At 63.6% G+C, this 18747-nt stretch overlaps 2 protein-coding genes across 2 annotated transcripts in view; one reads left to right on the top strand and one right to left on the bottom strand.

Annotated features, from left to right (window-relative positions):
- SERINC5 (serine incorporator 5) overlaps nucleotides 1–14498 on the top strand; it is a 28717-nt gene extending 14219 nt beyond the window's left edge. The window contains 11 exon segments of the mRNA XM_029058154.2: nucleotides 2367–2545; nucleotides 3054–3136; nucleotides 3982–4075; nucleotides 4742–4953; nucleotides 5544–5639; nucleotides 10269–10348; nucleotides 10351–10397; nucleotides 12245–12311; nucleotides 12593–12632; nucleotides 12794–12938; nucleotides 13024–14498. Of these exon segments, the coding sequence (XP_028913987.1) occupies nucleotides 2367–2545; nucleotides 3054–3136; nucleotides 3982–4075; nucleotides 4742–4953; nucleotides 5544–5639; nucleotides 10269–10348; nucleotides 10351–10397; nucleotides 12245–12311; nucleotides 12593–12632; nucleotides 12794–12938; nucleotides 13024–13462 (1482 nt within the window). The 3' untranslated portion in view covers nucleotides 13463–14498.
- Nucleotides 14499–16710: 2212 nt separating this feature from the next.
- THBS4 (thrombospondin 4) overlaps nucleotides 16711–18747 on the bottom strand; it is a 126721-nt gene continuing 124684 nt past the window's right edge. The window contains 6 exon segments of the mRNA XM_029058141.2: nucleotides 16711–16887; nucleotides 17259–17399; nucleotides 17509–17533; nucleotides 17535–17591; nucleotides 17594–17688; nucleotides 18402–18496. Of these exon segments, the coding sequence (XP_028913974.1) occupies nucleotides 16826–16887; nucleotides 17259–17399; nucleotides 17509–17533; nucleotides 17535–17591; nucleotides 17594–17688; nucleotides 18402–18496 (475 nt within the window). The 3' untranslated portion in view covers nucleotides 16711–16825.

The raw sequence follows: 18747 nt of genomic DNA, 5'->3' as shown, positions 1-18747 counted from the left end.
GAGGGGAAGAGAATCGGTTTGGCGGAGGTGAGGAGGGAGGGCGTTCCGGGACCGCGGGAGGACGCGGCCCGGGGGTCGGCGGCGGGACGGGCGAGAGCGGGGGACGGCGAGGAGGCGGGCGGCGGAGGAGCGGAGCGTGCGGGCTGGGCGGTGGAAAGAGAGAGGGGAGGAGAGGTAGGAAGGGGCAAGGCGGTGGAGAGCTTTGAAGCCTGGAGTGAGGAGTTTTGGTTTCGTGCGGAGGTTGATAGGCAACCACCGGAGGTTTTGCGGGCCATTGATGGTTACCTTTCGGGGCCACTTCCTGTCGTCCCGGAGGGCCCCCGAAGCCCCCAGCCCCAGTCGGCGAGGGGGTACAGGGCCAGCGGCCCACCTGAGGGAGCAAAGCAAGAGAGGCGGCAGCGCGCCCTAATGGATCGAGCCCAGACCTGGGAGTCAGAAGGACCTGGGTTCTCGTCCCTGCTCCGCCACTCACTTGTCTGTTGGGTGACCTCGGGCAAATCACTTCACTTCTCTGGGCCTCAGTTACCTCACCTGTAAAATGAGGATTAAGACTGAGTCCCGTGTGGGATGTGGACGAAGTCTAATCCCATTTTACAGTGCTCTGCACACAGTAAGCGCTCAGTAAATACGATCGAATGACTGAATGTACCCCAGGACTTAGTGCCTGGCACAGAGTAAGCGTGTAACAGTATTGTAATTGTTATTAGGATCTTCTGCCTGGCAGGTTCTCTGAGGCCAGGCCTGCCTTTGACCGTTCATGCTTTCCAAGAGGATTCCTGGTCTCTCCCACTTGCTCCGTGAGGGGAGGCCACACCCTTTATCCCATGTTTTTGAGGTTCAGGAATGAGTGTGATGTTTTTTCTTTTCTCAAATCCAGGGGAAGGATTTGGAACAGCAAATATTTGACCAGAGCAGATTCTTCTCTGCTGGAATCGATCCAGCCCGCCGGACTTACGTGTCCTTTCCCCAGACTCATGCCGGTGTTTGTGCTTGCTAAACATCTGTGTGTTTCAAGTCCTGGCCCAGAACAGACGGACGGCCCTCTGGGCCGTAAACTCCTTGTGGGCGGGGAATGTGTCTTTTTATCGTTCTCTTGTACTCTCCCAAGCGCTCAGTACAGTACTCTGCACACAGCAAGTGCTCAGGAAATAATAACGTTGGTATCTGTTAAGCGCTTACTATGTGCAGAGCACTGTTCTAAGCGCTGGGGTAGACACAAGGGAATCAGGTTGTCCCACGTGGGGCTCACAGTCTTAATCCCCATTTTACAGATGAGGTAACTGAGGCACAGAGAAGTGAAGTGGATGATTATTTTTCTTTTATGGTACTTAAGCGTTTACTGCCTGCCGAGCACTGTGCTAAGCCCTGGAGTGGATACCAGATAATCAGTCGATCTTATTTACTGAGCACTGTACTTAGCGCTTGGGAGAGGATGATAGAACAATAAAACGGACACCTTCCCTGCCCACAAGGAGATTACTGTCTAGAGGGGGAGGCAGGCCTTAGTATACAGAAATAAATTGCAGATAATCCGGTTAGACGTGGTCCCTGTCCCTCCCGGGCTCCCAGTCTAAGTAGGAGGGAGTTGGATTTCTTCCTCTTGAGAAGCAGCCTGGCACAGGGGATTGAGCACGGGCCTGGGAGTCGGAAGGTCATGGGTTCTGATCCTGGGTCCGCCACTTGTCCTCTGTGGGATCTCGGGCAAGTCGCTTTACTTCGCTGAGCCTCAGTTACCTCGTCTGTAAAATGAAAATTGAGACGGTGAGCCCCACATGGGACAGGGACCGTGTCCAACCCGATTCATCCACCCCAGCGCTTAGTACGATGCCTGGCACGTAGTAAGTGTTTAACAAATACCGTAATAATTCTTCTTCTTCCCCATTTCATGGGTGAAGGAAACAGGCCCAGAGAAGATAGAAGTGACTTGCCCGAGGTCACGAGTGGCGGAGTCTGGTTTAGAACCCGGGTCCTCTGACTCGTAGGCCCGCGTTCTTTCCACGAGGCCACGCCGCTTCTCGATTAAAACAAAACCCCGACCGTCGGCTTCAGGGCTGCCCGCTCACCCCTTCGCTCCTCCCGCTTCTCCCTTCGCCTCTCCCGCAGCTTCCCCTCACCGTCGACTCGTCCACTCCCGGCCCCCGCTGGATTAGAGATCTCAAATCAGGGGCCGCCAGGTCAGCCTCGGTTAATCGGTGGTATTTATCGAGCACTTACCGTGTGCGGAGCACCGTCCTAAGCACTCGGGGGAGTCCAGTGTGACAGAGATGGTCGACACGTTCCCCGCCCACGACGTCGCCACCCGTCGTACTGAGCGTTTTAGCCCCGTCGGGAAATGTCAGTGTGACTTCTCCCCTCTCCCTCGTCAGATTCCTTTTTACGAAGACATCTGCAAGGGCATCCAGGCCGGAGACACGTGCGAGAAGCTGGTGGGCTACTCGGCCGTCTACCGGGTCTGCTTCGGCATGGCGTGCTTCTTCTTCCTCTTCTTCCTCCTCACCCTCAGAATCAACAGCAGCAAGAATTTACGCGCCTACATCCACAACGGGTGAGTGTGGGCGGACTCCTTTTCCCGCCTTCCGCCCTCGGCATCCCCGCCCCCGTCCGCCGCGGCCTTCCCCCGATGATCGGGAGAATCGTGGGACTCGTTAAGCGTTTACTATGTGCCCAGCGCCGTAGTAAGCGGTGGGGGAGATACAAGATAGGCGGGACGCAGCCCAGGTCTCCCCTGGGGCTCCGTCTTCATCCCCATTTTACAGATGAGGGAACTGAGGGCCCAGAGTGGTTAAGTGGGCCGCCCGAGGTCAGACAAGTGGTGGAGACGGGGTCGGAACCTTGTTCCTTCCGACTCCCCAGGCCCGAGCTCTATCCACTAGGCCACCCAACAGACAGTTGACGGTCTTTTCCACGAGGCAGGACCGTCCCTTTGGGCGGGAATCGGCAGGAAGCCGGGGGTTGGGATGGATCCCGGGATTTAATGAGGTGTGTCGGGGTTGGGGAGGGATTCCATCTTCGTGGAGGACTTCCGTTTAGCCCTTCTCCCTTATCTCCCTCAGCTTCTGGTTCTTTAAGCTTCTGCTTCTGGCAGCCATGTGCGCCGGAGCGTTCTTCATCCCGGACCAGGATACCTTTCTGGAAGGTACGCATTCGGTTGGGCGGGCCTCCTCGCTGCTCGCCCCTTCGTGGGTGTGGGTGGTCGGCGCTCTGAGGGGAGGCGGTCGTGGTTAGGCTGCTGGGGGTTCGGGTTTTTATGATATTTGTTAATCGCTTACTTCGTGCCAGGCACTGTTCTAAATACCGGGGTAGGTACAAGCTCAGCGGGGGGGGGGGGGGGGGGGGGGGGTCCCACACGGGCCCGGTCCCACATGGGCCTCGTAATCCTAATCCGAATTGAACTTTCCGAGCGCTTTAGGGCAGTGCTCTGCACACAGTAAACGCCCAATAAATATCCGAATTGAACTTTCCGAGCGCTTTAGTACAGTGCTCTGCACTCAGTAAGCACCCAATAAATCAGATTGAATGAATGAATGAATAATCCACATTTTACAGCTGAGCCAACGGAGGCACAGAGGACGGGAAATGACTTGCCCAAGGTCACTCAGCAGACAGGTGGCAACCCCGGGTTTAGAACCCAGGCCCTTCTGACTTCCAGGCCCGTGCTCTGTCCACTAGGCCACCCTGCCTCTCTGAGATTGGTGAGCCCCACAGGGTGGGTGTCTGACCTGATAATCTTACACCTCGCGCGGCGCTCGGGCCGAGTAAGCCCTGAGTGAACCCACTGATGCAGCCCGACTCGGGTGGATGTCCGACGCCCCCCCTCGTGGGACTCGCTTCAGTCAGTCGCTGGCATTCAGCGAGCAGCACCGACCGTGTGCGGCACGCTGTGTTAAGCCCTCGGAAGCGTCATACGGTACAGCAGGGTCGGTAGACACGTACCTCGCCCACGCTTCCTGATCGGCTTTCCATTTCTTCCCGCCTCCGCAGCCTGGCGCTACGTAGGGGCCGCGGGCGGGTTCCTCTTCATCGCCATCCAGCTCATCCTCCTGGTGGAGTTCGCCCACAGATGGAATAAAAACTGGTACGGGGCTGGGCGGGGAAGCGCTGGGGATACAAGGCCGTAACAGTAATGATAATCGTCTTATCTCTTATAACGAATAAGCACTTAACAGATGCCACGGTTATTATTTAAGCGCTTACCATGTGCCAGGCGCTAGGCTGAGCGATGGGGTGGGCACAAGCGCATCGGGCCGGAGTCCCTATCCCACGTGGGGATCACAGTCTCGATCCCCGTTTTATAGAGGGGGGAACCGAGGCCCAGAAAAGTGAGGCGACTTGCCGAAGGTCGACACGGCAGACAGGTGACGGAGCCAGGATTAAAACCCAGATCCTCCCGACTCCCAGGCCGGGGGCTCTATCCGCCAGATGCCGGGGTGCCGCTCCCTGTCTCACGCGGGACTGACGGGCTGAGGGAGAAGAGGCGTTTCATTTCCGTTTTACCGATGAGGAAACCGAGGCACGGAGCGGTTAAGTCGGCCCGGTTGAGGAGGGTCCCCCGGTCACGGGGCGGGGCCCGGGTCTCCTCGAACCCCGGACCGTACCCGGTCCTCCCCCGTCTCGAAAAAAGGAGCCCCGAATTCTCCCCAGACACAGAGAGGCCGGCCCCTGCCCCGTCAGATCCCCCGGGAGAAGTGCACAGTGGGGGCTGAGAGACGGGTGATGTCCCCCCCGCCCCTTCCCCCCGCAGGACGGCGGGCACGGCGCACAACAAGCTGTGGTACGCGGCCCTGGCCCTGGTGACCCTCCTCATGTACTCGGTGGCGGCGGGAGCCCTGGCCCTGATGGCCGTGTTCTACACCCGCCCCGAGGGCTGCGAGGACAACAAGATCCTGCTCGGCGTCCACGGCGGCCTCTGCCTGCTCGTCTCCGCCGTGGCCGTCTCTCCCTGCATCCAGAAACGTGAGCCCGCCCGCCTCCCCTCGACCCCCCCGAGCCGTAGAAATGACGGCCCGCCCGCCGTGGGCCCGCCTTCCAGGAGCTTACGGGCCTGGCTCCGCTCCCTCCCCGGCCTTTACCGGAGATCTCCGCTCCGATCCGAGGGGCGGCCGGCCCGGCCCGCTCGACTAACAGGCGAGCGCCTGTGGCCTGAATCCAGGCGGCCTCTGGTTGTGGAGAGTGGCAGCAACGGGAAAGTCCCGTTCCCCAAGAGATTCTGCCTCTCTGCCTTCCGAGGGAGGGAGATTGCCAGGGAAGGAGGGAGTCGGAGGGAGGGAGACCTTATGAGAATGGGAGGCTGGGGGCGAGGGACACCGCGACCAGGCGGAGGGAGGGAGAAAGGGAGATTGTGAGGGTGTCCATCTCCGTTGACCCTTTGAGTAAAGGGAACTCCCAAATTTCAAAATTCGGAGGCTCTGCCCCGGCCGTACGTTCCAGTTTGGAATTAAAGGGGGACCCCCCCCCCCCCGCCCCCTTCCGAAGACTACACTCCCTTCTCGAGGTGATGATTTAAAAGTTTGAGTCTTTTCAAGACGATTCCCGGTGGTTCGCAGGACAGCCTCACTCCGGCCTGCTGCAGTCGGGGCTCATCAGCTGCTACGTCATGTATCTCACCTTCTCCGCGCTGTCCAGCAAGCCTCCAGATATAAGTGAGTCTTTTATGGGAAAATTCCCTTCTAAATGTCACCGCCGTCGTCGACGACGGCGTCTGGCGAGTGACGGACCCGGGGCTTGGGGATCTCGCACGGAAATGAGAGACTTGGGTCCCGCCCTCCCAGAGGTTACGGTCTCACCGGTCGATGGTATTTATTGAGCCCTTATTTTAGGCGGAGCGCTGTAGTATGCCGGATGGTGTTCTCTGCCAGGCTTCAGTCGGCTAAATAAAACTGGGTCGGGCAACCCTCTCCTCTCTGAAAGACCCGTGAAATGGTCGTATTCATTTCAGCAATTTCCTGGCGGAGTAGTCAGTCAGTCTGGTATTTATTGTAGAGATGGATGAAGGGATTGAGGCCTTCTAAAAGAAAAAAAAAATGTCCCTACTTCTCTCTTTTTTATCTCTCTCTCTCTCTCTCTCGCTCCCTCCCTCTCATCCAAGAGAACCGTCCCCATTACCGACAGGCAGGGATCGCTCTGCTTACGCATTCGCCTCAAGTGACTCGCACAGTGGTGTGGGAGGGTGGAAAAGCCTGGAACCGTGCCAAGGACGTTCCCGGCGTCCCTTTCCCGGGATCCCAAACCAACACCTAATAATAATCGTCGTGGCGTTCGTTAAGCGCTTACCGTGTGCCAAGCACCGTACTAAGCACTGGGGTAGGTAGAGGATAATCAAGATGGACACAGTCCCTGTCCCACATGGGGTTCACGGTCTAAGCGGGGAGAACAGGCATCGTTGTTGATGAGAAACCGGAGGCCCAGGGAAGTGAAGAGGCTTGCCCGAGGTCACCGGGCGGTAGAAACAGTAGTTAGGGTGTTTGATCGGATGTCTACCGACTCTTATGCCAACCTAGTCACCGTACCTTGATCTCGTCTATCTCGCCGCCGACCTCCTCGCCCAAGTCCCGCCCCTGGCCTGGATCGCCTTCCCTCCTCGTACCCGACAGAAAACGGCCCTCAGCGGCCCGCACCTTCAAAGCCTTTTCGAAGGCCCGTCTCCTCCAAGAGGCCTTCCCCGACTAAGCGCCCCCTTTCCTCTTCTCCCACTCCGTTCCCCGTCACCCTGACTTGCTCCCTTCATTCATTTCCCCCCTCCCAGCCCCACGGCACTTATGCACGTATCTGTCATTTTTTCCTATTAATGTCTGTCTCCTTCTGGAAGATGTATGCTAGCTGTGGGCAGGGAATGTGTCTTATGGTCATATTGTACTTCCCAAGTGGCTCAGTATAGTGATCTGCACACAGTAAGTGCTCGATAAATACGATTTACTTGGGCAGACAGCGGCCAGACCGGGCGAGCCACGACTCCTGCCCACCGAGAATTTACGCTATAATGAGGGTCAAGAGAGCCCAAGCCCAAATACCTCTGGGCTTCCCGTTTTAAAGCACTCTTAAAGCTCTTCTTTCATGGCTTTTTTTTTTTTTTTATCCCCTCTGAACTTCTTTACATAGTAGGGATTACATTTGGTCTCTGGATCCGAGTAGAATCCACGAAGTCACACAGACCGGTCCAGACGGCAAAACACCTGCCCGAGCCCGCTCTCATTTTTAGCCCGAGTCAGTGCGCCTCAGACCAGGTTGTGGGATTTTGTCGAGGCGCGAGCCACGACTCCTGCCCCACCGAGAATTTACGCTTATAATTGAGGGTCTAGAGAGCCCAAGCCCAAATAACCTCTGGGCTTCCCGTTTTAAAGCTCTCTTAAAGCTCTTCTTTCATGGCTTTTTTTTTTATCCCCTCTGAACTTCTTTACATAGTAGGATACATTTGGTCTCTGGATCGAGTAAGAATCCACGAAGTCCACAGCCGGTCCAGACGGCAAAACACTGCCCGAGCCCGCTTCTCATTTTTAGCCCGAGTCAGTGCGCCTCAGACCAGGTTGTGGGATTTTGTCGAGGCGAGGGTGATGAGAAAGGTTCTGTGGGTCTGTGAAGGCCAGGGCGTTCCGAGCCACAGCCCGCCCCGCCGCCCCTCAGGAGCCCTCTCCCGGACAGATACCGGCTGGGGGTTCGGCTGCCTTGGCGGAGGAGGGCACGGCTGCCCACGGTATCCGCGGTTTGTCCTCGGCTCTGTCATTCGGTGCCCATCACGTGAGATTCGAGGGGTGACACGCCCAGGCCCTCCTGGCCCGGGACGTCAGGCCGGTGCCCGTAGGCGGGAGTGGGCCGGAGACCTGGTCCGAAACCCGGTTCTCTGTGGCCGGAAGCTCTGGTCTCCGGTTCCCGCTGCCCTCCCCTCTCCGGCGTTTCCCGCTCGGAGCAGAGACCCAGCCCGGGCCCGGCTCCGCTGCCGCCCGCCCCGCCCCGGTCAGGGGAACCCGGCTCGGGGAGCCCGGAGAAGACCGGTCGGAGGCCGGTGGCGGTGGCGGGAGATGAGCTACCTCCTATAGACAGTACCACAGTCCTCTCTATCTCAGAGTCCATGTGTAATGTCGGCATGCTCCTTTTTAATATATAAATAGGATGGGCATGTGTTAACAGCTTACTAGACGCCGGGCACTATACTAAGCACCGGGGTAGACTTCATCACCTTGCCCCTCCTTCCTCACCTCCCTTCTCTCCTTCCGCCACGCAGCCCGCCCACTTGGCCTCGTCGCCGTACCTCAATCTCAATCTCGCCTGTCTCACCGCCGACCTCTTGCCCACATCCTGCCTCCGGCCCGGAGAGCCCTCCCTCCTCCTCTCAGACATTCACTCTCCCCCTCTTCCAAACCTTATTAAAGGCACATCTCCTCCAAGAGGCCTTCCCTGACTAAGCCCGCCTTTCCCCCTTCCCCGTCTCCCTTCCGCTCCGCCTTGACACGCTCCCTTTATTTATCCACCCGCCCCACCGCGCTTATGTACTTAGCGGTGATCTATTCCTATTAATGTCTGTCTCCCCCTCTAAACCGTAAGCTCGTCGCGGGCAGCGAATGCGTCTGTTATATCGTTATAAGGGCTCGGTACAGTGCTCTGCACACCGAAAGCGCTCCATAAATACGATCGACTGACTGACGGATCGACTCGGTACAAGCTAATCGGGGTGGACGCGGTCCACGCCCACATTTTACGGACGAGGTAGCCGAGGCAGCGGCGAGTGACCTGCCCCCTTGCACGGCAGACAGATGACGCCAGTCCCGTGCTCTGGCCATCAGGCCACCCCGTCGCTCTCGAGCAGCCCGCGTAGTCCGTGACCGCATTCTGTCGGTTCGACCTGCAGGAGGTCACTGAAATGCACCCTTTGCTGTCCATCCAGAATGCCGCTCCGCTAACCCAAGCACTTATCCCTAACCTGCCTCGATTACTACAGCTGCCTCCTCGCTCCCCTCCACCCCTCCAGCCCATAGGTCACTTTGCTGCCCGGGTCATTTTTCTAAAAAACAGTTCGGTCCACCTCTCCCTACTTCTTAAGGACCTTCGTTAGTTGCCCGTCCACCTCTGCCTCAAACAGAAACTCCTTACTGTCTGCTCTGAAGCACTCGATCAACACCCCCCTCCTGACTTACCTCACTTCTCTACTCCCAGCCATAATTCGCTCCTCTAACACCAGCCTTCTCACCGTTCCCTAATCTCATCAGTCGCCGCCGACCCCTTTCCGACGTCCACCCCGTACGTAATCCGGAAGCCCCTCCCCCTCCGTGATAATAATAGTAACTGTGGTGTTTATTAAGCGGTTACCGTGTGCCGAGCGCTGGGGTGGATACAGAAAAATCGGGTCGGACACCGTCCTCGTCCCCCGTGGGCTCAGAGGCTTACGCTCCATTTTCCAGATGAGGCCCAGAGAAGTGAAGTGACAGGGTCACCCGGCAGACAGTGGCAGAGCCGGGATTAGAACCCATGACTCTCTGACCCCCAGGCCCGGGCTCTATCCACTAGGCCACGCTTCCCTCCGTCTAGCCCAGACCATCACCCTCCCTCCCTTCAAGGCATCACCGAGGTCACGTCTCCTCCCGGAGACTTTCCCCGACGAAGCCTTCTCTTCCCCCCGGCTCCTTCTCCCTTTGGCCTCACCTCTGCGTCTGGATCTGTGACCTCTGGGCTTTTGGTATCCGCCCCCCCCTTCTGTCCCGCAGAGCTTATGTACATCTCTTTAAATGATCAGTGTTAACACCCGTCTCCCCCTCCGGACCGTAAGCTCATTGGAAATAGGGAACACGTCGACCAAACTCGGAGCGGGCTGACTCTCCCAAGCGCTTAGTGCAACGCCCTGCACACGGTAAGTGCTCGGTAAATACCATTCGCCGGTTGATCCCGCTCCTCGAGGGGAAACAGAAGCCGTGGGCGTGCCCGTCATCGGAAGCCATCGGAGGGATGGAGCGGAGCCCCCCGGGGCCCTCCCACCTGCCCCCCCCGGCTCGTGCGGCCAGGAGGCCGCGGCCGGGTGGCGGGGTTGGACCCGCCGGGTGCCACCCCTCCAGGCTCTGCCTCCCGCCGCCGGTGCCACCGAGAGGCCTCAGAGGCACCGGGGCGGCCCAGCGTGTCCGCCCCGTGCCCGGTCCCCGTGTAACGGCCCGGGGTGCCGTCGCCTTTCCGGGTCCCGTCGCGGAACGGGAGAACGAGCGTGGCCTCCCCCCGCCGGGCGCGGGGGGTTCCGGAGTCCCGCCCGCCGGTGGCGACGCCGACGGGGCCGACCTCTTCCGTCCTTCCAGTTGTGGGCAAGGACCAGAAGAACATCACCATCTGCGTGCCTGACTTCAGCCAGGAGTTCCACACCGACGAAAACCTGGTTCACCGGCCTTGGGCACCACGCTCCTCTTCTGCTGCATCCTGTACTCCTGGTGAGCCCCGGGCTCTTGCTCGTGACGCGGGGGCGGGCAGGGACACGGGCGTGAAGCCACGTGGCGACCGCGCAGAGTCAAAGCAGCTGCTTTCGGCGTCCCTCGTCGCCCTCGGAGAAAGAGCCCCAAAGAGGCGAAGGGAACGGCGGGTCTCGTCGAGGGCCAACGGCGGGCGGAGCGCTGCGCTCGGCGCCCGAGAGCGTACGGTAGAGCGAAAGCGCTCCCCTCCCTCGAGGGCGGGGATGACGTAGCTCCTCCCTCCGTTCTCGACTCCGGTCCCCCGGCTCTGCTCCGGGCCGGGTCCGCGGAGAACCCCTCCTGTCCGTCTCGGCGCGACGACGGTCGGGTGGATGGGAATCCGAGGTTAAAGGAGTCCGACCGGAGCGTCGTAAACCGACGCGTCTCCGTCGGAGTCGCCTGGCGCCGCTGCCGGAGGGCTGGGTCGGGCCGGCTGTTAGCGGGGGTCCCGGACGGGGTTGGTCTTCAGGGCCCGGGCGGGCCCCCGTCTCCCCAGAGCGGGGGGCGCTCACGGGGCGGCCAACGGAGCGGTGGCGAGCTCCATCCGGGCCGGCCGCCGCCGCTTTGGGGGCGGGGTGGGCCCGCGGGCGGGACCCCTCCGCTCCCCGTGGCTGACCGCCCGCGGGAAGGGTCGTCGCGTCCCCTCCGCCGCGGGGCGGAGCGTCACAGGACCGCCGACGGCACGAAAGCCGGAGTGGCACCGCAAGGCAGGCCGGCCCGGACCGGACAGGAGGCCGGCGGCCCGGCCTGGATAGTGAGGCCGGCCGAGGCCCCGGGGCCGTCCCGGACCGTGAGGCCGGTGGCCGTACGGACGGCGGGGCTGCGGGGCTGTTGTGGACGGCGAGGCCGCCGGGCCTTCCATCCTGTGCGAGTCCCGTGGCGGGAAGAACGTTCCCTAACTCCCCGCCGCCCTCCCGGGCCCAGCGCCCACCGGAGACCCGCTGGCCGTAGCCCGGCGGTGACGGGCGGGCGGACGTGGCAGCGGGAGAGGCAGGGGGCCCGGGGGGCCGAGGGCGGCCGGCATCCTCACGCTCCAACCGCCTCCCTCCCTCCCTCCCTCCCCCGGCACTCCGGAACGTCACCGCGCGGCCAGAGCCGGCTACTGAGTCGGTTGGCGGCGGAAAGGCCTTCGGGAATTACACAGAGGGAAGCGAGGCGCGGCTTCGTTCATGGTGGTTTTTTATGGTTTCTGCTTAGCGTTCACTGCTTGCCCGGCACCGTACACTGTTCCGAGCGCCGGGGTAGACCCGAGCTCATCGCGGTGAGTCGCGGTCCCCGCCCCGCATGGGGCTCACGGTCTTAACTCCCCTTTCCGGGTGAAGTGACCCGAGGCCCGGAGAAGCGAAGCGATTTGCCCGAGATCGGTACTCCAGATGGGCGGTGGAGCGGGATTAGAACCCGGGGCCCTTCTGACTCCCGGGCTTGTGCGCCGTCCTCCGGGCCACCGCCGTTACTCGGTGGATTTTTGGCCAGTGCCTTGCAAGCGGTAAGGCGCCTCTGTGCCTCAGTCCCCCATCTGTAAAATGGAGATGAAAACCGTAGAGCCCCGCGTGGGCCAACCTGATCACCTCGTATCCCCCCCCCCCCCCCGGCGCTTATAGAACGGTGCTCCGCACATAGTAAGCGCTTAACGAATGCCACCGTTATTTTTACCTAGTGAACACCGTTACCGCTCTTAGTACCAGTCGAGCGGAGCGGCGTACCGAGCGCTCCCGAGCCTTCGCGGAGACGGGCCCGGGGCCGTGGCGGCGGAGCGGAGAGCCGGGAGGGAGGGTCCGGGGGGTCGTTTCGGAAGGCGGCGGCGCTCAGCCCGTCTCCCCTCTCCCCAGCTTGACCTCGACGACCCGGTCCAGCTCGGAGGCCCTGCGGGGCCGCTACGCCGCGCCGAGGACCGAGGTGAGTGGATCCGGGCATCCCGCACGCGCCGCGCCGGGGGCGGGGGGCGGTCCCCGGCCTCCCCGTCGGGAGGGCCGTCCGCCGGGCCTCCGCGCCGCCGTCTGCCCGCTCCCTCCGGAGCGGCCGCCGGGTTTCCCGGGCCGGACCCCTCGGCGCCCCCCACGCCCTACCCCGCGGCCCGGATGAAACGGATGCGACGGGTGGGCCGGGGAGGGAGGAGCGGGCCGGGGCGGAGCCGGGAGGAGGGGAGAGACGGGGTGACCGTGGCGGTGTGGTTGCAGGTGGCCCGCTGCTGCTTCTGCTTCGTCCCCGACGGAGAGGGTGAGTGGGCCCCGTGGACGGGGCGGCGGGATGGGCGCCGAGAGGCGCGGCGGAGCGGGTTGGCTTCCCGTGGCGGGGGTCCCGGCCGGCGGGGAGGAGGGCGGCGCGGGGGAGCCTAGGGGCGGGGGATCCCGTCTCCCACACCGGCTCGCTCTTGGCAGACGCGTCCGAGCGAGACGTGAAGAAGGGCGGCCAGCAGGTGATCTACGACGAGAAGAAAGGTACCGTGTACAGCTACGCCTACTTCCACTTCGTCTTCTTCCTGGCCTCGCTGTACGTCATGATGACCGTCACCAACTGGTTCAAGTAGTCCGGGGGCGGGACCGGTGCCGCGGGGCGGTGGCCGCGGGGCCGGGGAGAGTCACTGGGGGCTGTTGGGCGTCCGCCACAGCTACGAGAGCGCGCACATCGAGAAGTTCTTCACCGGGAGCTCGTCCATCTTCTGGATCAAGATGGCGTCGTGCTGGTGTGGCGTCGGGCTGTACCTGTGGACCCTGGTGGCCCCGCTCTGCTGCCCGACCAGAGAGTTCTCGGTGTTGACGCGGTCCCGCCCGCCGGGACCCCGTCGTCCCCCGACCCCCGCCGCCGGCCGGCCCCGGGGGAGGGACGCACGGGCGTCCGGCCGGCCGGCGTCCGGCCGGGAGCCGGAAATCGCGGGGCCGGGAGCCCGCCGCTTCCTCCCGGGCGGACTCCCGGTCCCGGCCCCCTGCCTCTCCGCCACACGCGAGGCCTTTTGGTCCGTCCCACCCGGAGCCTCCCCCCGCCCCCAGCCGGGTGACTGGGCCGGGTCGCCCGGCCGCCGGTTCTTCCGGCGCACCGTCTGTGCCTGAATCCCAAGGGCTTCCGCCCGGGCGGCCGCGCCGCCGGTCCCCACCACGCGTCCCACGTTGGTCGGGCTGGAGAGAGTCGCGCCCGCTCTTATTGAACGCCAAGCACTCGGGGAAGGCGGGGAGGTGGTCCCCCGACGGGGTGGTCCGCGCGGGGCCTCCGGGGGCTTCTCGGCGTAGTTTGGTGGCTTCCTGCCGGCGTCGGAGCGGGCGGCGGGAGGGGTCTGGGTGGAGGAAGCCGGCTCTCCACGGGACACCGTGGGAGCGGAGGTGGATCCTTCCTTGCGTTCGGTTGGGCTTTTTGCTTCCCCCCCCAGGGCTCACTTGTACTACTCATCTCGATTTATCCCCGCGCCTTTATCGAGCACTTAGCGTGTGCAGAGCACTGTTTCGGGTGCCCGGGAAGGTTCAGCAGAGTTGGGTCGACTCCCTCTGCTTCGGCGGGGAGGAGACGGAGGCCCGGGGAGGTGAAGCGACCGGCCCGAGGTCAGAGGCGGGCCCGGACGCCGGGGTCCCCGTTCGCCCGGGCCTGGCAGGGGGGCGGGGATCGAGGGCCGCCCGCCGGTTCCACGTGGTTTTGTGTCGGGCGCCCTCTCGTCTCGGAGTTTCGGTGGTCGTGCGGCCCAGGGCGGGGTCGGTCCCGGGCCATCCCGTCCCCTCGCTCCTCCTTCCGTCATCTGTCCACGTCGTCTCCCCCCCCCCCCCCCCCCCCAATCTTGCCTCTTCTGTCTTCTCTTTCCTGGGGGCGGGGATCGGTAGGGGTGGGGACGCGTCGCATGTTCGTATTTCTGTTCTCTGGGAATTCACATTGGTGCTTCGGGGTTCCCTCGGTAGGAGAGTCCCCGGGACTCTATTTCAGACCAACCTGGCTTCCGGCCCCGTCCGGCCACCGCCCGCCGCCCCATCTTGGGTTGGCCCGGTCACCCCCCGGAAACGGGTCGGGTGGCCGGTCGGGACCGGAAGGGGGAGCGGGCTGGGGGCCGGGGGCCGGACTAACGAGGGACAAGGTGGGGGTCCCAGGACAGGTAACCGGGGGGGGGGGGGGGGGGGCAGACCCTCCCGGAACCCCACCCGGACCCCTTCCTGCCCCCGGACGGGTCTCGGCCTTCCCCGGCCGGGGCGTTTCTCCCCCTTCCCCCTCAGAATCGCCGCGGCCCCAACACGCGATTAAGCAGGCTCTGCCTTGGGAGGGTCTCGTGCCGGAGGAGGCTTCCCCCGGGAAACTTCCGCGTTCCCCACCGGGAATCCCAAGGCGACCCCCCCCGGGGCCACGTGCCTTCTTCCCAAAGTTTTCTCTCCGTTGCGCCCCTCCCTTCCCCCACCTCACCCCTAGGGGCCGGGGCGGCGTCCGTCCGGAGCATCCGCGGAGCGTTTTGGGCTCCCCCCGGCTCCGGAGGGCGGGCCGGGTGTTCCGTTTCTAACCAAAGAGCCTTCCCCGGGTGGAGGCGCCCCGGCGGCCCACGCCGGTGAGGTTTCGGCCGGATTCTAATATATGATTTCAGAAAATATTTATGAGAAATTAGACGTTCGTTCCCCCCTCCTCATCGAGGAAAGTAAAAATGTGAATTTATCTACCGGAACGGCTGCACGAGATTTCCCCTTAGCTTGAGGCGTGACTCCTGCCGGGTGGTTTTTTTTTTTAAAGCCTGTGACCTTTTCTAAAAAGCCCAGAAGGCGAGACTCCTTATCGCGGGGTGCGGGCGGTGGGAGCGCGGGGAGGAGGGTCAGGCGGTCGTCCCGACCGCCGAGCCGCCCGACCGCCCCCCCCCCCCCCCCCCCCGACTGTTGGTCCCTGGAATAACGAGCCCGACTTGGGGTTATTTGTTTTTTAACTTTTCTATCGAGCGTCCGGAACCTAGTCCTTTCTTTAGATCGAAACTTTAGACATCGCTAACGACCCGTTTTAATAAAGTTTGAAATGGAATGTCTTCGGATCCTTTTTCCCCCCCCCACCTCCTGACGATGGAATTTCCTTTCGGCAGAGAATGGGGGGGGGGGGGGGTCACTTAAGGCGAAACCCCCGCGGTTGGGGCGTTCCGAGAAGCGTGAAACGCTTGCCTCGCTGTCGGCTCTAAGCGGGGCCCGAGCGGGCTCTCCGGCCCACGTGGCGCCGAGGAGTGGCGCGGGTTGTCCGCCGGCGGCCGCGACTAGGGAAGGAAGGGCCGGAGGCGGAGGAGCGAGGCGGCCCGGATCCGCCGGCGGGACGGAGCGGCTTCCGGCCGAGGGGACTCCGAGAAGGTGAGGGGCGTGGGGGTCTGGGGCGGGCGTGGGACGAGGGGGGTGGCCGCGACTAAAGTGGGGAGGAGCGGGGAGAGGCGCGGCTGGCTTCCGGTAGGTCGTCGGTGGCGGTCTGTTTTGGATCGGTGGTGGGAGAATCCGGGTTGACGGATGGGGGAGGGCGCGGGGCGGTCCGGAGCGCCCCCCCCCCCCCGCCCCGAGGCCGCGGGCCTCGGTGGGTTCCCCGTTCCGATACCGGGGGCCCCGGGCCCGGCCAGGTACGGGGCTGCTCGCCTTTTAGGTCGAAAGCACCGTGGGCCGGGGCTCCGGCCGGTGGAGGAGGGGGCGACGCCGGCCACGGCAGCCCCAACTCCCCGCCCCTTCTCCACCGCCCTGACCCCTCGTCTCAGGCAACGGGAAAAGGCCAGGATTTCAGCCTTTTCCCCTGGGTGGGAGGAGCGGGCCGTGGGGCCGCGGGCGGGCCCTGACCGTTCCCGTCTCTGCCCCTCCCCGCTTTGGTTTCAGAGGCCGGGGCTGGAGCAGGCCGGCCCCGGAGGGAATCCTCCAGCCCCTGCGGGACGCACAGGTGAGCGTGGGCGAGCGCGCCCGTGGGCAAGGGCGGCAGGAAGAATTCCTTTCTAGACAGGAATGGCAGGCGGGGAGTCATCTCTCTCTCTCTCTCTCTCTCTCTCTCTCTCTTATTTTAACTTACCTCTCTGTGCAGAGGAGGGATTAAAACGAGCGGCCTCCGCCTCCTTAGAGCCAGGCTCTTCCCCCTGCACCGCCCGGGCTCCACTCGTACCCCCGGCGCGTCCGCAGCCGTGACACCTTCCCCTCCGCCCCCCCGCAAAGCCCCTGAAATGGAGGTGGGGTGGGCCCACACCGAGCAGCTGCGCCCCCGGGAGGCGAAGGAGTGCCCGGGTTCACCTCTCTCTCTGTCTCATCTCTGTCTCCGAGCGGTCGAGGCAGCCCATTCCCTGCGCCCGCCCGCCCGGACCGGGTCGGCCCCCCCCGGCGTGAAATTTTAGCGAGGATCCCGTCACGTCGCCTCTTTTATTTCCCGTGAAGCCTCGGGGCGCGTGACGGAGTCGCCCCAGGCGGCCGGGCCCAGAGACCGACCGACCGGGGAGAGAACGGGTCCTCGCCCTCCTAGTTGTCCAGACGGTCAAACTGCTGGGTCTGGAATTCCTGGAAGTCTTCCGGGATGGTGTCTGCAAAGGAGAGGGAGGGCCGGTCTACCCTAAGGAGCACGGGCCTGGGTGCTCGGGGGAGGGGAGGGAGGGAGGGAGGCGGGGGACCCGGCCTCTCGGATCCCGAAAGGAGGGGGCGGATGGATCGTCGGGCTCTTCCCTTGGCGGGGAAGGGTCCGCGTCGAGCCGGATCCGCCCCAGCGCCGGACCCCTCGAAGGGTCACAACTCAAAGGTTGACGCGGGCGGCCCCCTCCGCCGACAGCGTCCACCGGCCGAGGCCACGTGGGCTCAGGGCCCCGAGGACGGCCTCGGTTCCGGGGAAGGTGGTCCCGGCCCGGGGGCGGAGGGTCGGGCGGGGCCCGGGGGGGACGGGGGGGCGGGCGGCCCTCACCGTTGCAGCGGTACTTGAGGTTGGACCAGATGATGTTTTCCTGGGAGAAGCAGAAGACCCCGAGCCGGCCTCCGCGCATGGTGGTGTCGATGGTCACCCCCGAGTCGGCCACCAGGTCCGAGCCTTCGTAAAAGCGCCACCCTGGGGAGGGACGAGGACGTGGACCGGCCCGGCCTCACGGGTTCTACCGCGCCTGGCGTCCGCCCCCGCGGGGTCTCCCCGCCCCGGGCCCCGGGCCCCGGGCCCCGGCCGTACCGGATGTAGCCGACCTGCGGCCCGGTGCTGCAGGAACCAGCGGTAGGAGACCTTGTCCTTCCAGCCCACGTTGCGGCGAGGTCCTTCCACAGCAGCCGCACCTGGTCTCCGGTGTCGCCCGTGTGCCACAGCGAGTTGCGTAGGTGCTCCCCGGGGCCCGTCTTGGACTTCACGCCTGCGGCACGACCGCACCGGGTTCGCCCACCGAGGCTCCGCGGGAGGACGCCCGCCCGCCGGGGGAAGGGGCGCGTGGGCCTCCTGGGGGCCCTTCCTTCGGGGTGGGCGGCCGAGCGTGCGTGTGAGCGACGGACGCCGCCGGGAGTCACCCGGCGAGTACGGGAGCCGGCGAGCGTGAGCGCGAGCGGAGTGTTTTGAGCGTGTCACGGAGCGGACGAGACCGTAGCTCGCCGGGGGCCGCGTCGAGCTTGCGCCCGGCCGAGTGAAGCCGAAGGCGAGCGTGGCGCCGAGAGGGCGTCCGTCGGGGCCCCGGGTGACTCTCTCCGGAGGACGGTACGCGGGAGGCCTACGTCCTCGAGGGTGAACGGGAGTTTAGGTGTCGCCGGTCTCCCGTGACCTTCCCGAGGGGTCCGGGTGTGAACGGATGCAGAGGAGGGCGCGTTGGCCTCAAGCGGCTGTGTGCTCGGGCGCAGAGCCGGTCAGCGTCCTTAAGGGCGGCTCGGTGTGGGGACACAGAAAGGCGGACGGACACAGAGGGCAAGCGCGAGGGAAACTTTCGAGTGTGAATGTGCGCACGAGGGTGTCTTGTTTAATTCGGTGTCCTTAAGCGTAGCTAAACGGAAACGTAGGAGAGGAAGAGAGGCAGAAAGGCCGGCAGAGACACGAAGGAGACGGAGGGCGAGCGTGTGAAACCTCTGAGCGAGAGCGTACGCGCGGAGACGCGCGTGTGGTCTCGAGACAGTAATCCGGCGTCCTTAAGCGTGAGTAAACGGAAACGTAGGAGAGACGGAGGGCGGCCGTGAAACCTGGGAGCGAAGGGTATGCATAAAAGCGGGTATCGTCCTCAGGTACGTCCGGGCGGCTAGATGTAAATGTAGGAGAGACGGAGGGCAACCGTGAGCGAAACTTCCGAGTGTGTGTAGGCGCAGAAGCGTGTACTGTCCCGAGTGGGTATGTCCGTGTGGCCAAACGTGGGGGGAGAGAGAAGGGCGGCGACCGACAGACTAGGGCCAGGCGCTGAAACCTCCGGGCGTGACTGTCCGCGTACAGGTGGGTG

This window comes from Ornithorhynchus anatinus, chromosome 1 (assembly GCF_004115215.2).
Source record: "Ornithorhynchus anatinus isolate Pmale09 chromosome 1, mOrnAna1.pri.v4, whole genome shotgun sequence".
NCBI lineage: Eukaryota > Metazoa > Chordata > Mammalia > Monotremata > Ornithorhynchidae > Ornithorhynchus > Ornithorhynchus anatinus.
The sequence above is the reverse complement of the archived record's forward strand: the minus strand, read 5'-3'. Positions and strand labels throughout refer to the sequence as shown.